Here is a 15789-nt window from a genome sequence, read left to right as displayed (position 1 = left end):
GGAGTGCTTTGATTTGTATTCTTTTGGAATAAGGCTGTTTATTCAATATTCTTTTAAGAAATTGCCCTGTATTGTGTCATCTTAATACAGAGAGACTATTTGTATTTTTTTCTTTCTTTTTTATATAAAGCTTTCTTTTAAGACCTGTTGGAGTTTTTCTTTACTGCAGGGAAATTGAGTCTGTACTCACCAGGGAATTGGTGGGAGGAAGAAATCAGGGGAGATCTGTGTGTGTTGAAGTGGCTAGCCTGATTTTGCATTCCCTCTGGGTGAAGAGGAAAGTACTTTTTGTTTCCAGGATTGGGAACAGAGAGGGAGATTCACTCTGTTTGGATTCACAGAGCTTGTGTCTGTGTATCTCTCCAGGAGCACCTGGAGGGGGGAAGGGAAAAAGGATTATTTCCCTTTGTTGTGAGACTCAAGGGATTTGGGTCTTGGGGTCCCCAGGGAAGGTTTTTCAGGGGGACCAGAGTGCCCCAAAACACTCTAAATTTTTGGGTGGTGGCAGCAGGTACCAGGTCCAAGCTGGTAACTAAGCTTGGAGGTTTTCATGCTAACCCCCATATTGTGGACGCTAAGGTCCAAATCTGGGACTAAGGTTATTACATGGTGTGCAGCTGGTGGGACTAGAATCCAGAAGCCAGTAGGAATATTATATTTTTCTTTTCTCTGCTAAGGGCTTTTTAGCAGAGAGGAACAGTTTGGTTTTAAAAGGGAACCAGAGAGAAATTTTTTTTTTCTGCTCTCTCTGGCAGTTTGTGGCTTGCATGTTAAGCAGAAGTCGTTAAGGACTATTAACAGTCTTTTGTCACACAATAGCACTCCCATTGAGAGTCGTACCAGCACTTATATGCATGCAAATAAAGTGGTTTTTCTGGTTTCCCTTCATTGAACATTAGCTAGAGAGAGAAAAGGAAAATTAGCTAAAGGCACTGTTGCTAGGCAGACTTCAGGAGGCAACAGAGAACCTGCAGTTCAGAAGATAAACACCGGAGGGCACACCAACACCAGAAAACAGGAATCATGACTTCTAAGGCAAAAATTGAGGCCGAAGAACAAATCAAAGAAGCTGAACACAGGCGACAGATGGAGATGAAAGAAAGAGAAGAACAAATCAAAGAGGCAGCACACAAAAGAAAACTAGAAGAAGAAGAGGTGGCCCACCGCCGAGAAATGGAAAAGCACCAAAAAGAAATGGAAAAACAACAAAAAGAGAATGAAGAGAAGGAAAAACAGAGAAAACATGAACTGGAATTGGCAAAAGCTGGGCTGCATGTGCCAGCCAACCCTAACAACCCGGCGCCCATTATTGCTCCGCAGCACAGGAAATTTCCCACCTACAAGGCAGGTGATGACACCGAGGCCTTCTTGGAAAATTTTGAAAGAGCCTGTCTTGGGTACAGCATTCCCGAAGACCAGTACATGGTAGAATTGAGGTCACAGCTCAGTGGACCTTTAGCAGAGGTGGCAGCTGAAATGCCTAAGCACCAAATGAATGACTATAAACTTTTTCAAACCAAGGCCAGATACAGGATGGGGATAACCCCAGATCATGCCCGTCGGCGTTTCAGAAACCAAAAGTGGAAACCAGAGGAGTCATTTCCCAAACACGCCTACTGCATTGCAAAAAACTATGAGGCCTGGCTAACAGGAAACAACATTCAAACCTTGGAAGAACTGAACCTCCTCATACAAATGGAGCAGTTCTTGGATGGTGTTCCTGAAGACATCACACGGTACATACAAGATGGAAACCCCAAGAATATCGCTGAGGCGGGGGAGATTGGAGCCAAATGGATGGAACTGGCAGAAAGCAAAAAAGCTACTGTCAAGGGGAACGATTACCCCAGGGGGCACACAGACCATAAACCCTACAACCGAGGACAGCCAAAGACCCCACATACCACCCAAGTAAAGCCACAGATACCCTACCCTTCAACCTCACCAGTCTCCAGTAACTCACCTCGGCCCAGTGATCCATCAGATGGAAGATGCTTTAAGTGTAATGAACTGGGACATATCAAGGCCAAGTGTCCCAAGAACACCATGCGAGTGCAATTCATTACACCACCATCACACCAAAGATCCCCAGGCCCGGATGCCTCTCAAATACCCTTGGAGCGAAGGGAAAATTTGAGAGTGGGCGGAAAGAAGGTTACTGCGTGGAGAGACACGGGAGCACAAGTGTCAGCTATCCACCAATCCTTCGTTGACCCCAAATTCATCAACCCAAAGGCCAAAGTTACAATTTACCCCTTCATGTCACAAGCTGTAGACTTGCCTACAGCTCAACTGCCTGTCCAGTACAAAGGCTGGTCAGGAATGTGGACTTTTGCAGTCTATGACAATTATCCTATCCCCATGCTACTGGGGGAAGACTTGGCCAACCAGGTGAGGCGGGCCAAGAGAGTGGGAATGGTTACACGTAGCCAAACCAGGCAAGCTTCCAGACCCATTTCTGTTCCTGAACCGTCCACAGAGGCCCCGTCTGTGTTACCAGAGACCCAGACAGAGGTAGTGGACCCGGATTCCATGCCTACCACTGAAACAGCCACAGCATCTCCAGTCCCAGGCCCGGAACTGGAACAGCAACCAGCACCAGCAAGTGCAACTACATCTTCAAACTCAACGCCAGAGGGCGCCAGCGAGCCAGAACTGGCAGAAGCACAAGACAGCCATACCCAAAAGGCTCAGCCAGAGCCTGAAATACCCTCAGGTGCACCAGCGGAGAGCGGTTCACCAGCACTGGAAACAACCCCATCACCTACATCGCTTCCAGAGGGACCAAGCCCAAGTCCACAGTCTGAGGAAGAACTGGTGACCCCAGACTCAAGGGAACAGTTCCAGACTGAGCAGGAAGCGGATGACAGCCTTCAGAAAGCGTGGGCGGCGGCACGGAGCACCCCACCGCCTCTCAGCTCTTCTAATCGATCCCGGTTTGTTATAGACCAAGGACTTTTATACAAGGAAATTCTTTCTGGTGGACACCGGGAAGAATGGCAGCCGCAAAAACAGTTGGTGGTTCCAACTAAGTACCGGGGGAAGCTCTTAAGCTTAGCCCATGATCATCCCAGTGGCCATGCTGGGGTGAACAGAACCAAAGACCGGTTGGGGAAGTCCTTCCACTGGGAGGGGATGGGCAAGGACGTTGCCAAGTATGTCCGGTCTTGTGAGGTATGCCAAAGAGTGGGTAAGCCTCAAGACCAGGTCAAGGCCCCTCTCCAGCCACTCCCCATAATTGAGGTCCCATTTCAGCGAGTAGCTGTGGATATTCTGGGCCCTTTCCCAAAAAAGACGCCCAGAGGAAAGCAGTACGTACTGACTTTAGTGGACTTTGCTACCCGATGGCCAGAAGCAGTCGCTCTAGGCAACACCAGGGCTAACACTGTGTGCCTGGCCCTAACAGACATCTTTGCCAGGGTAGGTTGGCCCTCTGACATCCTTACAGATTCAGGGTCTAATTTCCTGGCAGGCACCATGGAAAAACTGTGGGAAACTCATGGGGTGAATCACTTGGTTGCCACCCCGTACCACCATCAAACCAATGGCCTGGTGGAAAGGTTCAATGGAACTTTGGGGGCCATGATACGAAAATTCATCACCGAATTCTCCAATAATTGGGACCTAGTGTTGCAGCAGTTGCTGTTTGCCTACAGGGCTGTACCACATCCCAGTTTAGGGTTTTCACCATTTGAACTTGTGTATGGTCACGAGGTTAAGGGGCCATTACAGTTGGTGAAGCAGCAATGGGAGGGGTTTACGCCTTCTCCAGGAACTAACATTCTGGACTTTGTAAGCAACCTACAAAGCACCCTCCGACACTCTTTAGCCCTTGCTAGAGAAAACCTAAAGGATGCTCAAGAAGAGCAAAAGGCCTGGTATGACAGACATGCCAGAGATCGGTCCTTCAAGGTAGGAGACCAGGTTATGGTCTTGAAGGCGCAACAGGCCCATAAGATGGAAGCATCATGGGAAGGGCCCTTCACGGTCCAAGAGCGCCTGGGAGCTGTAAACTACCTCATAGCATTTCCCAATTCCTCACTAAAGCCTAAAGTGTACCATGTTAATTCTCTCAAGCCTTTCTATTCCAGAGACTTACAGGTTTGTCAGTTTACAGTCCAGGGAGAGGATGCTGAGTGGCCTGACGGTGTCTACTACGACGGGAAAAAAGACGGTGGCGTGGAAGAGGTGAACCTCTCAACCACCCTGGAACGTCTGCAGCGGCAACAAATCAAGGAGCTGTGCACTAGCTTCGCCCCTTGTTCTCAGCCACCCCAGGACGGACTGAACGGGCATACCACTCCATTGATACAGGTAATGCTCACCCAATCAGAACCCCACCCTACCGAGTGTCTCCTCATGCCCAAGCTGCTATAGAACGGGAGATCCAGAACATGCTACAGATGGGTATAATCCGCCCATCTTCCAGTGCATGGGCATCTCCAGTGGTTCTGGTACCCAAACCAGATGGGGAAATACGCTTTTGCGTGGACTACCGTAAGCTAAATGCTGTAACTCGTCCGGACAACTATCCAATGCCACGTACCGATGAGCTATTGGAAAAGTTGGGACGTGCCCAGTTCATCTCTACAATAGACTTAACCAAGGGGTACTGGCAAGTACCGCTAAATGAACCTGCCAAGGAGAGGTCAGCATTCGTCACCCATGCGGGGGTGTATGAATTCAATGTCCTTCCTTTCGGCCTTCGAAATGCACCCGCCACCTTCCAGAGGCTGGTAGATGGTCTACTAGCTGGACTGGGAGAATTTGCAGTTGCCTACCTCGATGATGTGGCCATTTTTTCAGACTCCTGGCCCGAACACCTACTACACCTGGAAAAGGTCTTTCAGCGCATCAGGCAGGCAGGACTAACTGTTAAGGCCAAAAAGTGTCAAATAGGCCAAAACAGAGTGACTTACCTGGGGCACCAGGTGGGTCGAGGAACCATAAACCCCCTACAGGCCAAGGTGGATGCTATCCAAAAGTGGCCTGTCCCAAAGTCAAAGAAGCAGGTCCAATCCTTCTTAGGCTTGGCCGGATACTACAGGCGATTTGTACCACACTACAGCCAAATCGCTGCCCCACTGACCGACCTGACCAAAAAGACCCAGCCAAATGCAGTTAAGTGGACTGATGAGTGTCAAAAGGCCTTTACCCAACTTAAGGCAACGCTCATGTCTGACCCTGTGCTCAGGGCCCCGGACTTTGACAAGCCATTCCTAGTAACCACAGATGCATCTGAGCGTGGTATAGGAGCGGTGCTCATGCAGGAAGCAACAGATCACAACTTCCATCCTGTCGTGTTTCTCAGTAAGAAACTGTCTGAGAGGGAAAGTCACTGGTCAGTCAGTGAAAAGGAATGCTATGCCATTGTGTACGCCCTGGAAAAGCTACGCCCATATGTTTGGGGACGGCGGTTCCAACTACAAACTGACCATGCTGCACTAAAGTGGCTTCATACTGCCAAGGGGAACAACAAGAAACTTCTTCGTTGGAGTTTAGCTCTCCAAGATTTTGATTTTGAAATTCAACACATCACAGGAGCTTCTAATAAAGTTGCTGATGCACTCTCCCGTGAGAGTTTCCCAGAATTCAGTAGTTAAAAAGTGTTCTTAAAATGTACAAGTCTGTTAGTTATATACTTAGGAGTATATGTAAAGGTGTATGTGTTGTATTAATCTGTTTATTTTCAAGTTATAGAAGGAAATCGCCGCCAGTGAGCTTCCCCACTGTCTGCAATTTGGGGGGCGTGTCATAAACAGATAGCTAAGGGTTAATGTCTCTTTCACCTGAAGCACCTGACCAGAGGACCAATCAGGAAACCGGATTTTTTCAACTTTGGGTGGAGGGAATTGAGTGTCTAGGGTCTTTGTTTCTGGCTGCCTGCTTGCTCTGAGCTTTGGAGAAGTAGTTCTACTTTCTTATTTTCTGTTTCTAAGTGTAAGGACAAAGAGATCAGATAGTAAGTTCTATGGTTTCTTTTCTTTGGTATTTGCATGAATATAAGTGCTGGAGTGCTTTGATTTGTATTCTTTTGGAATAAGGCTGTTTATTCAATATTCTTTTAAGAAATTGCCCTGTATTGTGTCATCTTAATACAGAGAGACTATTTGTATTTTTTTCTTTCTTTTTTATATAAAGCTTTCTTTTAAGACCTGTTGGAGTTTTTCTTTACTGCAGGGAAATTGAGTCTGTACTCACCAGGGAATTGGTGGGAGGAAGAAATCAGGGGAGATCTGTGTGTGTTGAAGTGGCTAGCCTGATTTTGCATTCCCTCTGGGTGAAGAGGAAAGTACTTTTTGTTTCCAGGATTGGGAACAGAGAGGGAGATTCACTCTGTTTGGATTCACAGAGCTTGTGTCTGTGTATCTCTCCAGGAGCACCTGGAGGGGGGAAGGGAAAAAGGATTATTTCCCTTTGTTGTGAGACTCAAGGGATTTGGGTCTTGGGGTCCCCAGGGAAGGTTTTTCAGGGGGACCAGAGTGCCCCAAAACACTCTAAATTTTTGGGTGGTGGCAGCAGGTACCAGGTCCAAGCTGGTAACTAAGCTTGGAGGTTTTCATGCTAACCCCCATATTGTGGACGCTAAGGTCCAAATCTGGGACTAAGGTTATTACAGGGTGTGATTCTGTTACCCTGGAAAGAGTGGATTGAAGCTGGCCAGGCCAAGCTGCAGGGAGAAAGACCATCGCAACGATGGAGGGACTATTGGCAAGGGGTGCCATACACAGAGACTGCCACCACGCCTAGCCACAAGGAGGTGGCTCCTGAAGTGAATGAACCACTTTGCAAGCAGGGACTTGAAATTTGGCAGATGGGTTACACCCTGGGGTTGGCAATCTATTTCCTTTGTGGTTTCCATGAGCAACAGCCCACATTTGGCCAAATTACTACCTTCCTGGAAATCTCAGTTCACACATGCTTAGTAGAGATTTTTTTATTTTATTTTTTTTTTTAAAGAATCTGGCAGCTACATTCTCTGAAGAGTCCATCTGTACTTTCCATGCTACATCTCCTCACAGGTCGTATTTACCCAGCTGACTGGGCAAGACCATCTTGACAGAGCCATTGATTATGTTCTAGTCCAGGGAGGCAGAAGCTGAGAAGAACCTCCACTGGAATTGCTCCTCCCAACTGCGAGGAGCCCCTATGGTTTGGCACAGGAACTGAGAGAAGAGAGATTCTCTCTTGTGCTTCCACTGCTCCTCCCGGTAGTGCCCAAGTAACTTTGTAGAATCAGCAGCCTAAATCAAGGCAGAGAGGAGAAGAACCAAAGTGGGGTACAGGAGAGAAGGAGAAGGCAGTTTGGACTAGGAGCCTAGGGTGGGGAGGGAAGAAGAGACAGGGAGATGGGTGGGAAGAAGACTGGGAGCCAGTGCATGGGGAAACCAGGATTCTGAGAAGGAGCTCAGGGACGAAGAGCCCCAAGGGTCAAACTGAAACAAGAAGCTGAGGAAGTGTGAAGGAGACTGGACTGAAACAGAAAAACTGGAGGAGATGGAACAAAAGGTCTGCGGCCAGCAGAGAAATATCCTCCTCCAGAACCTACAACAAAAGTCAAGATTATATACACATGGAGAGATAGGTAAATATAGGATAACAATATTTCTACAGGTAATATTATATACCTGTCCCTCCACGTGTGCTCCCCAACTGATGAGGGATGCATCCATGGTCAAGGTCTTGGTTGGGAGCAGGGAGTTGAACAGTATCCATATAATGGATACGCGTGCACACATTTTTTGTCTGTGTTCCCACCAAGTAAGAGAATACAAGAACCTTTAGGGAACCCTGACTAACAGGTTGAGTCTATGCTTGAACCAGGGTACACACAGTCTGTAACCAAGCCTTCACACATCGGACATGAAGCCCAGCTAAAAGGATCACATAAGTGCTTGTTGCTATATGATTCAACAGGGCCAGGATTGTATGGACATTCTGAGAGTCACCGAGGTTCACTGTATGAGACTGATGGAGAGGAACTGGCCATCTGGTAAATATATCCTGGCAGTCACAGCATTCAACCTCATCCACAACTGTGGCTTCTAGGGTGGACTTCTTCATGTTCACCCTGAATTCAATCTGTCAAAGAGATCTAGAAGCTCAGTAGCTGCTACTTACATTTCACAGTAAGATTGTCCCTGTAGGAGCCAATCCTCTAAGTAAAGGAATACTGTCGTTCCTTGTCAACAGAGGTAACCTGCCACCACTGATAGCACCTTGGTGAACATTCTTGGTGTTTAACAGAAACCAAAGGGAAGAATCCTGTACTGATAGTGTTTGTTGGGTGTATGGTGAGCATGTGCAACCTGAAGGGCACTACACATAGGGACAATCATTCAGGAAAGGATTACTGATTCCAGAGATAAAGATCTGAAATCCAGTAAGTTTCAGGCCACAAGAAACTTGCTAGCCAGGAGGAAGGGGATTTAAGTGGTTGGAAGGGGCCCGAGTTGGTCCTTCCTTTTTTACCTTCATCTTTACTCCTATGTGGAAGAGTGGGAAATCAAATAAGGAAATGAGTGGAAGCCTCCTTTCTTCTGTTCCCGATACAGCTATTATTTATAAAATATATTAATTGCATGGTTCTTCGCACTTACCCATCAAGATAGATTTTTTAAAATAAAATACTCTTAATATGAGCTTCCTACTTTGCAAAAGCTAGCTACAAAAAGACAGTAGCTCATAACTACTATAACTGATACTCTTTCAGAAGCATTTAGCATATTTGTGTTAGATCTACAGAAGTTGATAATAATGAGCAGTAATACTTAGGTCTTACAGGACAATACTATTGTTAACTAGAATTTCACTTACTTATGACCAGATATTATCTCTTGGATTTTAACTCTCAACACTCCCCTGTTCTGCCTCATGTCACGTATCTATACTATTAGGTGTCTTATTTTTCAAAATACTTGCATCATTGTCATGAATAGAACACACTTCAGAATCTAAGTACATTACATTTCACAAATGTTGAAGCAATTTGTCTACACATGCTTCCTCTTCAGGTATTTTTTAAAAATTTAAAATATTTTTATGACCTTCCCTGGTAGATTCTAGAAGAAACAGAACATAAATCACCTTATGATAATATTCAATACTCCATGCTATGTAAATGGACTTTATTTTTCTTCAGTTTCTGCTTCTTTTATTAGTTCATTAAACTAAATATGGAGGATGCCATTAAATTGTTTCATACATGTAGTTAATGATTTTCTAGCACAGACCCAACTGTTGGTTCAATGTAGGTTTAGTTTGAATTTCATACCCGTAAAAAGCCTTTTCCTCCTTTGGCCAAACTGTCACCGAAGTCCTTCGGCTGACGGCCCATCTCCTCTCTTCGTTCTTGCTGGTATTCTTTGTCCATAGTTATAGCAGCCAAGCCTTTTCCAACTGAACCAGTGATACGAGATACCACCCCAGCTGCGCCCCCTGTCAGCAAAGGAGAGATTAAGTCACACAGTTCCTCCTTAATATTTAATAATGGACAAACCATAATGTACCATTTAAACAGCATGCAATTCAGAGAAATCTTCTGGTGCCAAAGTTAACAATATGATCATTTAGTAAAATCAGACCAGAAGCATGGAATACCACATTGCCTTTCAAGCAACAGGCTCCAGTGTATAGGCATGAAACTTATTGCAGCAAAAGACAAATATTTCATATATTTGGCATGCCTTGAAACATTTTTAGCACACAGTCAGTTAATCTTCTGTTACCTGAATTTTTCTAACAACTGATACAGTATTTAAAACAGATGCTTTAATAAATTAGCCAAAGCAACGATTACTATCTTGGATATACTATTCATGGTCACCAAAAAGTCTTCGAAGTCTAATACTTATCACTTGTTTATCATCCCAGCACTGACAATGCCTTCTACATTATCATAAATCGGCTGCCTTTTTCTCCATCATGCTGAAAACTAGGAATTCTCAGTTAATTGCGTTTGCTATTAATAATCTGCAAATGAACAAAGCTCTTGTAGAATGAGTGGCAGACTTTACAACACCTAGCATCATCACAGAATCATAGAATTGCAAGACTGGAAAGGACTTTGAGAGGTCATCTAGTCCAGTCCACTGCACTGAGGCATAACTAAATATTACCCAGATGATGATTCCTGACAGGTGTTTGTCTAACTTATTCTTAAAAACCTCAAATCTCCCTAGATAATTTGTATCAGAGCTTAACCACCTTTATAGTTAGGAAGTTTTTCATAATGTCCAGCCTAAATCTCCGTTGCTGCAGTTTAAGCACTTCACTTCATGTCTCGTCCTGAGTGGTTAAGGAGAAGAATTTATCACCCTCCTTTTTATAACAACCTTTTACAAACCTATAACATTCTGCCTCTTCTCATAGGGCTTTGATGGGGAACCTTCTCTCCTGAAGGTACTCAAAGTTCCCCCCTAGTTTTCTCCAGACTAAACAAACCCAATTTTTCCATCTTTCTTCAAGGTCATGTTTTCTAGACCTTATATCATTTTTGCTGCTCCCCCCTTGACCTTCTCCAATTTGTCTTCATCTTTCCCCAATTTTGGTGCCCAGAACTGGACAGAATACTCCAGCTGAGGCCTTATCAGTGCTGAGTAAAGTGGAAGGATCACTTCTTGAGTCTTACAACAGTTCTGTTAATACATCCCAGAATGAAGTTTGCTCTTTTTGAAACGGTATTACATTGTTAACTCATATTTAGTTTGTGATCCATTTTAATAAAGTACTCTTTCCTAGGCAGTCATTTCCCATTCTGTATTTGTGCAGCTGATTATTCCTTCATCACCATAGTACTTTTCATTTTCTTCGTTGAATTTCATCCTTTTTATTCCAGACTATTTCTCCAGTTTGTCAAGATGATTTTGAATTATAATCTTGTCCTCCAAAGCACTTGCAACCTCTCTGAGCTTGGTATCGTACACAAGCTTGGCATTATCCAAATCATTTATAAAGATATTCAATAGAACCAGACTCAGGACAGGACCTCACTTGATATATCTTTCTAGCTTGACTATGAACCATTGATAACTACTCTGGAGTACAGTTTTCCAACCAGTTGTGCACCCACCTTACAGTAGGCTCATCTAAGCTATACATCCCTGGTTTGTTTATGATAAAGTCACGTGAGACAGTATTAAAAGCCTCACTAAAGTCAAGACATAAGACATCTACTGCTTCTCCCTTATCCACCAAGCTTGTTGCCCTGTCAAAGAAGAATACACTAACTCCCCACTTAACATCCTCTCGCTTAATGCTGTTTCAATCTTATGTCCCTGCTTAATTACAGAACATGCTCCATTTAAAGTTGTGCAATGCTTAACTATAACATCGTTTGGCTGTCTGCTTTGTCCACAGCTGGCAGCCTGCCCCCCAAGTGCCTCCTGCCCGCTGGCAGACCCAGCAGATCAGTGTCTTCCCACTCTTCCCCTTGTCTCCTGCCCGTGATGATCAGCTGGCTTGTGGCATTCGGGGGAGGGGGGGTGGGAGCGAGGACTCCACGCACAGGCTCCCCGTCCCTCTCGAACATTGCAAACCAGCTTATTGCCTCGGGCAGGAGGCAGCAGGGGCGGGGGCCTGCGTGCTGAGTCCTCGCTCCTCCCCCCACTCCCTCCTTCTCCCTGAACATCACAAGCCAGCTGATTGCCGTGGGCAGGAGGAAGGAGCGAGGATGGGGAGCACCTCCCTTCTACCTCCCCCGCCTCCTACCCATGGCAATCAGCTGACTTGCAGTGTTTGGGAGGCAGGGGAGGAAGGAGGAGCCTGCATGGCTTGTCCTCGCTCCTCCCCCTTGAATGCTGCAAGCCAGCGTATTGCCATGGGCAGGAGGCAGGGGAGGGAAGAGGGAGGAGCGAGGATGCGGCATGTGGAGTAGAGGGGGAGGGGGACAGGGGAAGAAGAGTGGGGCTGGGGGGAAGGGGTGTCATGGGCAGGCCGAGGGATGAGCCCCCTGCCCCTGGTGCTTGCAGAGTAGGAGAAGCTGCCGCTGCTGCTGCACTATGTGCTTCTTCTAGCCTACAACATCTTCAGCCTCCTTCCCTGCCTCATTGTCTCCAATGCCAGTGGGCTGCGCCTGTGTCGGGTAAGGCGGGGGCACCTCTCAACTATAGTGCTGTACTGTATGGCAAAAAAAATTTCCCTGGAACCTAACAATCATTCTTATGGGAAATTGGATTCGCTTAACATCATTTCATTTAAAGTCGCATTTTTCAGGAACATAATTACAACATTAGGTGAGGCGTTACTGTATTACGTTGGTTTGACAGGATTTATTCTTGACAAATCCATGTTGACTGCTACTTATCACCTTATCTTCTAGGTGATTATGAACAATTTGCTTGACTATTTGAGCCATTATCTTTCCATGTACCAAAGTTAAGATGACTGGTCTATAATTTCCTGGGTTGCCCTTAACTTTTTTTTTTTTTAAACAGGCAGGTACTATATTTGCCCTTTTCCAGTCCTATGTGATATCTCCCATTCTCCATGAGTTCTGAAAAATAATTGCTAAAAGCTCAGAGATGTCTTCAGCCAGTGTTTTTTATCATAGCTTCTGCCATGATTCCCATATTAGTGTTTTGAAAATGCTTCTCAACCAAATTAAAATAGCAAAATCTCTGCTAAGACATTTGGTCATACAGTATAAGAACTAGGTTAACGAGTACTTTAGTCAATGACAAAGGTACATGATACATACCTACTGTGTGACCAAGAAGACTCTTTACACCAATCACAAAGCCCTCAGCAAATTCTTCAGGTCCTTGAACAGCCCCCTAAAGATAAAATTTACTACAAATTAAAATACAGAGAGAGAAACAATCCCCTCTCTTCATCCTACAGCTCTTCAAGAATCAAAAGGGAACTGCTGTGCATTAGAAAATGTATGTTCATTTAGGGTATGTCTACACTCTGATAAATCCATAGCAGTGAGTCTCAGAGCCCAAGTCAGCTGATGGGGCTCACAAGGCTCAGGCTTCAGGGCTAAAAATAGCAGTGTAGACATTTGAGTTTGGGCTAGAGCCCAAGCTCTGAACCCTCCCCCCTTGCAGGCAGAGAGGAAGGAGGGTCAGGGCAAAGCTGGGAGGCAAGATCAAACCAGTATCTTAGATGCCTATATACAAATGCAAGAAGTATGGGTAATAAGCAGGAAGAACTGGAAGTGCTAATAAATAAATACAACTATGACATTATTGGCATTACTGAAACTTGGTGGGATAATACACACGACTGGAAAGTTGGTGTGGATGGGTATAGTTTGCTCAGGAAGGATAGACAGGGGAAAAAGGGAGGAGGTGTTGCCTTATATATTAAAAATGTACACACTTGGACTGAGGTGGAGATGGACATAGGAGACGGAAGTGTGGAGAGTCTCTGGGTTAAGCTAAAAGGGGTAAAAAACACAGATGATGTCGTGCTGGGAGTCTACTACAGGCCACCTAATCAGGTGGATGAGGCTTTTTTCAAACAACTAACAAAATCATCCAAAGCCCAAGATTTGGTGGTGATGGGGGACTTCAACTATCCAGATATATGTTGGGAAAATAACACCGCGGGGCACAGACTATCCAATAAGTTCCTGGACTGCATTGCAGACAACTTTTTATTTCAGAAAGTTGAAAAAGCTACTGGGGGGAAGCTGTTCTAGACTTGATTTTAACAAATAGGGAGGAACTGGTTGAGAATTTGAAAGTAGAAGGAAGCTTGGGTGAAAGTGATCATGAAATCATAGAGTTTGCAATTCTAAGGAAGAGTAGAAGGGAGTACAGCAAAATAGAGACAATGGATTTCAGGAAGGCGGAATTTGGTAAGCTCAGAGAGCTGATAGGTAAGGTCCCATGAGAATCAAGACTGAGGGGAAAAACAACTGAGGAGAGTTGGCAGTTTTTCAAAGGGACGCTATTAAGGGCCCAAAAGCAAGTTATTCCGATGGTTAGGAAAGATAGAAAATGTGGCAAAAGACCACCTTGGCTTACCCTTGAGATCTTGCGTGACCTACAAAATAAAAAGGCGTCATATAAAAAATGGAAACTAGGTCAGATCACAAAGGATGAATATAGGCAAACAACACAGGAATGCATAGGCAAGATTAGAAAAGCAAAGGCACAAAATGAACTCAAACTAGCTATGGGAATAAAGGGAAACAAGAAGACTTTTTATCAATACATTAGAAGCAAGAGGAAGACTAAGGACAGGGTAGGCCCACTGCTCAACGAGGAGGGGGAAACAGTAACGGGAGACTTGGAAATGGCAGAGATGCTTAATGACTTCTTTGTTTCGGTCTTCACTGAGAAGTCTGAAGGAATGTCTAGTATAGTGAATGCTTACGGGAAGAGGGTAGGTTTAGAAGAGAAAATAAGAAAAGAGCAAGTAAAAAATCACTTAGAAAAGTTAGATGCCTGCAAGTCACCAGGGCCTGATGAAATGCATCCTAGAATACTCAAGGAGTTAATAGAAGAGGTATCTGAGCCTCTAGCTATTATCTTTGGGAAATCATGGGAGACGGGGGAGATGCCAGATGACTGGAAAGGGGCAAATATAGTGCCCATCTATAAAAAGGGAAATAAAAACAACCCAGGAAACTACAGACCAGTTAGTTTAACTTCTGTGCCAGGGAAGATAATGGAGCAGGTAATCAAAGAAATCATCTGCAAACACTTGGAAGGTGGTAAGGTGATAGGGAATAGCCAGCATGGATTTGTAAAGAACAAATCGTGTCAAACTAATCTGATAGCGTTCTTTGATAGAATAACGAGCCTTGTGGATAAAGGAGAAGCGGTGGATGTGATATACCTAGACTTTAGTAAGGCATTTGATACGGTCTCGCATGATATTCTTATAGATAAACTAGGAAAGTACAATTTAAATGGGGCTACTATAAGGTGGGTGCATAACTGGCTGGATAACCGTACTCAGAGAGTAGTTGTTAATGGCTCCCAATCCTGCTGGAAAGGTATAACAAGTGGGGTTCCGCAGGGGTCTGTTTTGGGACCGGTTCTGTTCAATATCTTCATCAACGATTTAGATGTTAGCATAGAAAGTATGCTTATTAAGTTTACGGACGATACTAAACTGGGAGGGATTGCAACTGCTTTGGAGGACAGGGTCAAAATTCAAAATGATCTGGACAAATTGGAGAAATGGTCTGAGGTAAACAGGATGAAGTTCAATAAAGATAAATGCAAAGTGCTCCACCTAGGAAGGAACAATCAGTTTCACACATACAGAATGGGAATAGACTGTCTAGGAAGGAGTATGGCAGAAAGAGATCTAGGGGTCATAGTAGACCACAAGCTTAATATGAGTCAACAGTGTGATACTGTTGCAAAAAAAGCAAACATGATTCTGGGATGCATTAACAGGTGTGTTGTAAACAAGACACGAGAAGTCATTCTTCCGTTTTACTCTGCGCTGGTTAGGCCTCAACTGGAGTATTGTGTCCAGTTCTGGGCACCGCATTTCAAGAAAGATGTGGAGAAATTGGAGAGGGTCCAGAGAAGAGCAACAAGGATGATTAAAGGTCTTGAGAACATGACCTATGAAAGAAGGCTGAAGGAACTGGGTTTGTTTAGTTTGGAAAAGAGAAGACTGAGAGGGGACATGATAGCAGTTTTCAGGTATCTCAAAGGGTGTCATCAGGAGGAGGGAGAAAACTTGTTCACCTTAGCCTCCAATGATAGAACAAGAAGCAGTGGGCTTAAACTGCAGCAAGGGAGATTTAGGTTGGACATTAGGAAAAAGTTCCTAACTGTCAGGGTAGTTAAACACTGGAATAGATTGCCTAGGGAAGTT

At 44.8% G+C, this 15789-nt stretch overlaps 1 protein-coding gene across 5 annotated transcripts in view; it reads right to left on the bottom strand.

The window, feature by feature from the left end:
* The window catches only part of VPS13C (vacuolar protein sorting 13 homolog C), a 206751-nt gene that overhangs the window by 24558 nt on the left and 166404 nt on the right, over window positions 1-15789 (bottom strand). For all 5 annotated transcript variants that reach the window (XM_050966954.1, XM_050966955.1, XM_050966956.1 and 2 more), the window contains 2 exons: window positions 12698-12773; window positions 9275-9438 (listed from right to left, as the gene is read on the bottom strand). In XM_050966954.1, coding sequence (XP_050822911.1) covers window positions 9275-9438; window positions 12698-12773 — 240 coding nt within the window. The remainder of the gene's footprint in view (window positions 1-9274; window positions 9439-12697; window positions 12774-15789) is intronic.

Source organism: Gopherus flavomarginatus, chromosome 9 (assembly GCF_025201925.1).
Source record: "Gopherus flavomarginatus isolate rGopFla2 chromosome 9, rGopFla2.mat.asm, whole genome shotgun sequence".
NCBI lineage: Eukaryota > Metazoa > Chordata > Testudines > Testudinidae > Gopherus > Gopherus flavomarginatus.
The sequence above is the reverse complement of the archived record's forward strand: the minus strand, read 5'-3'. Positions and strand labels throughout refer to the sequence as shown.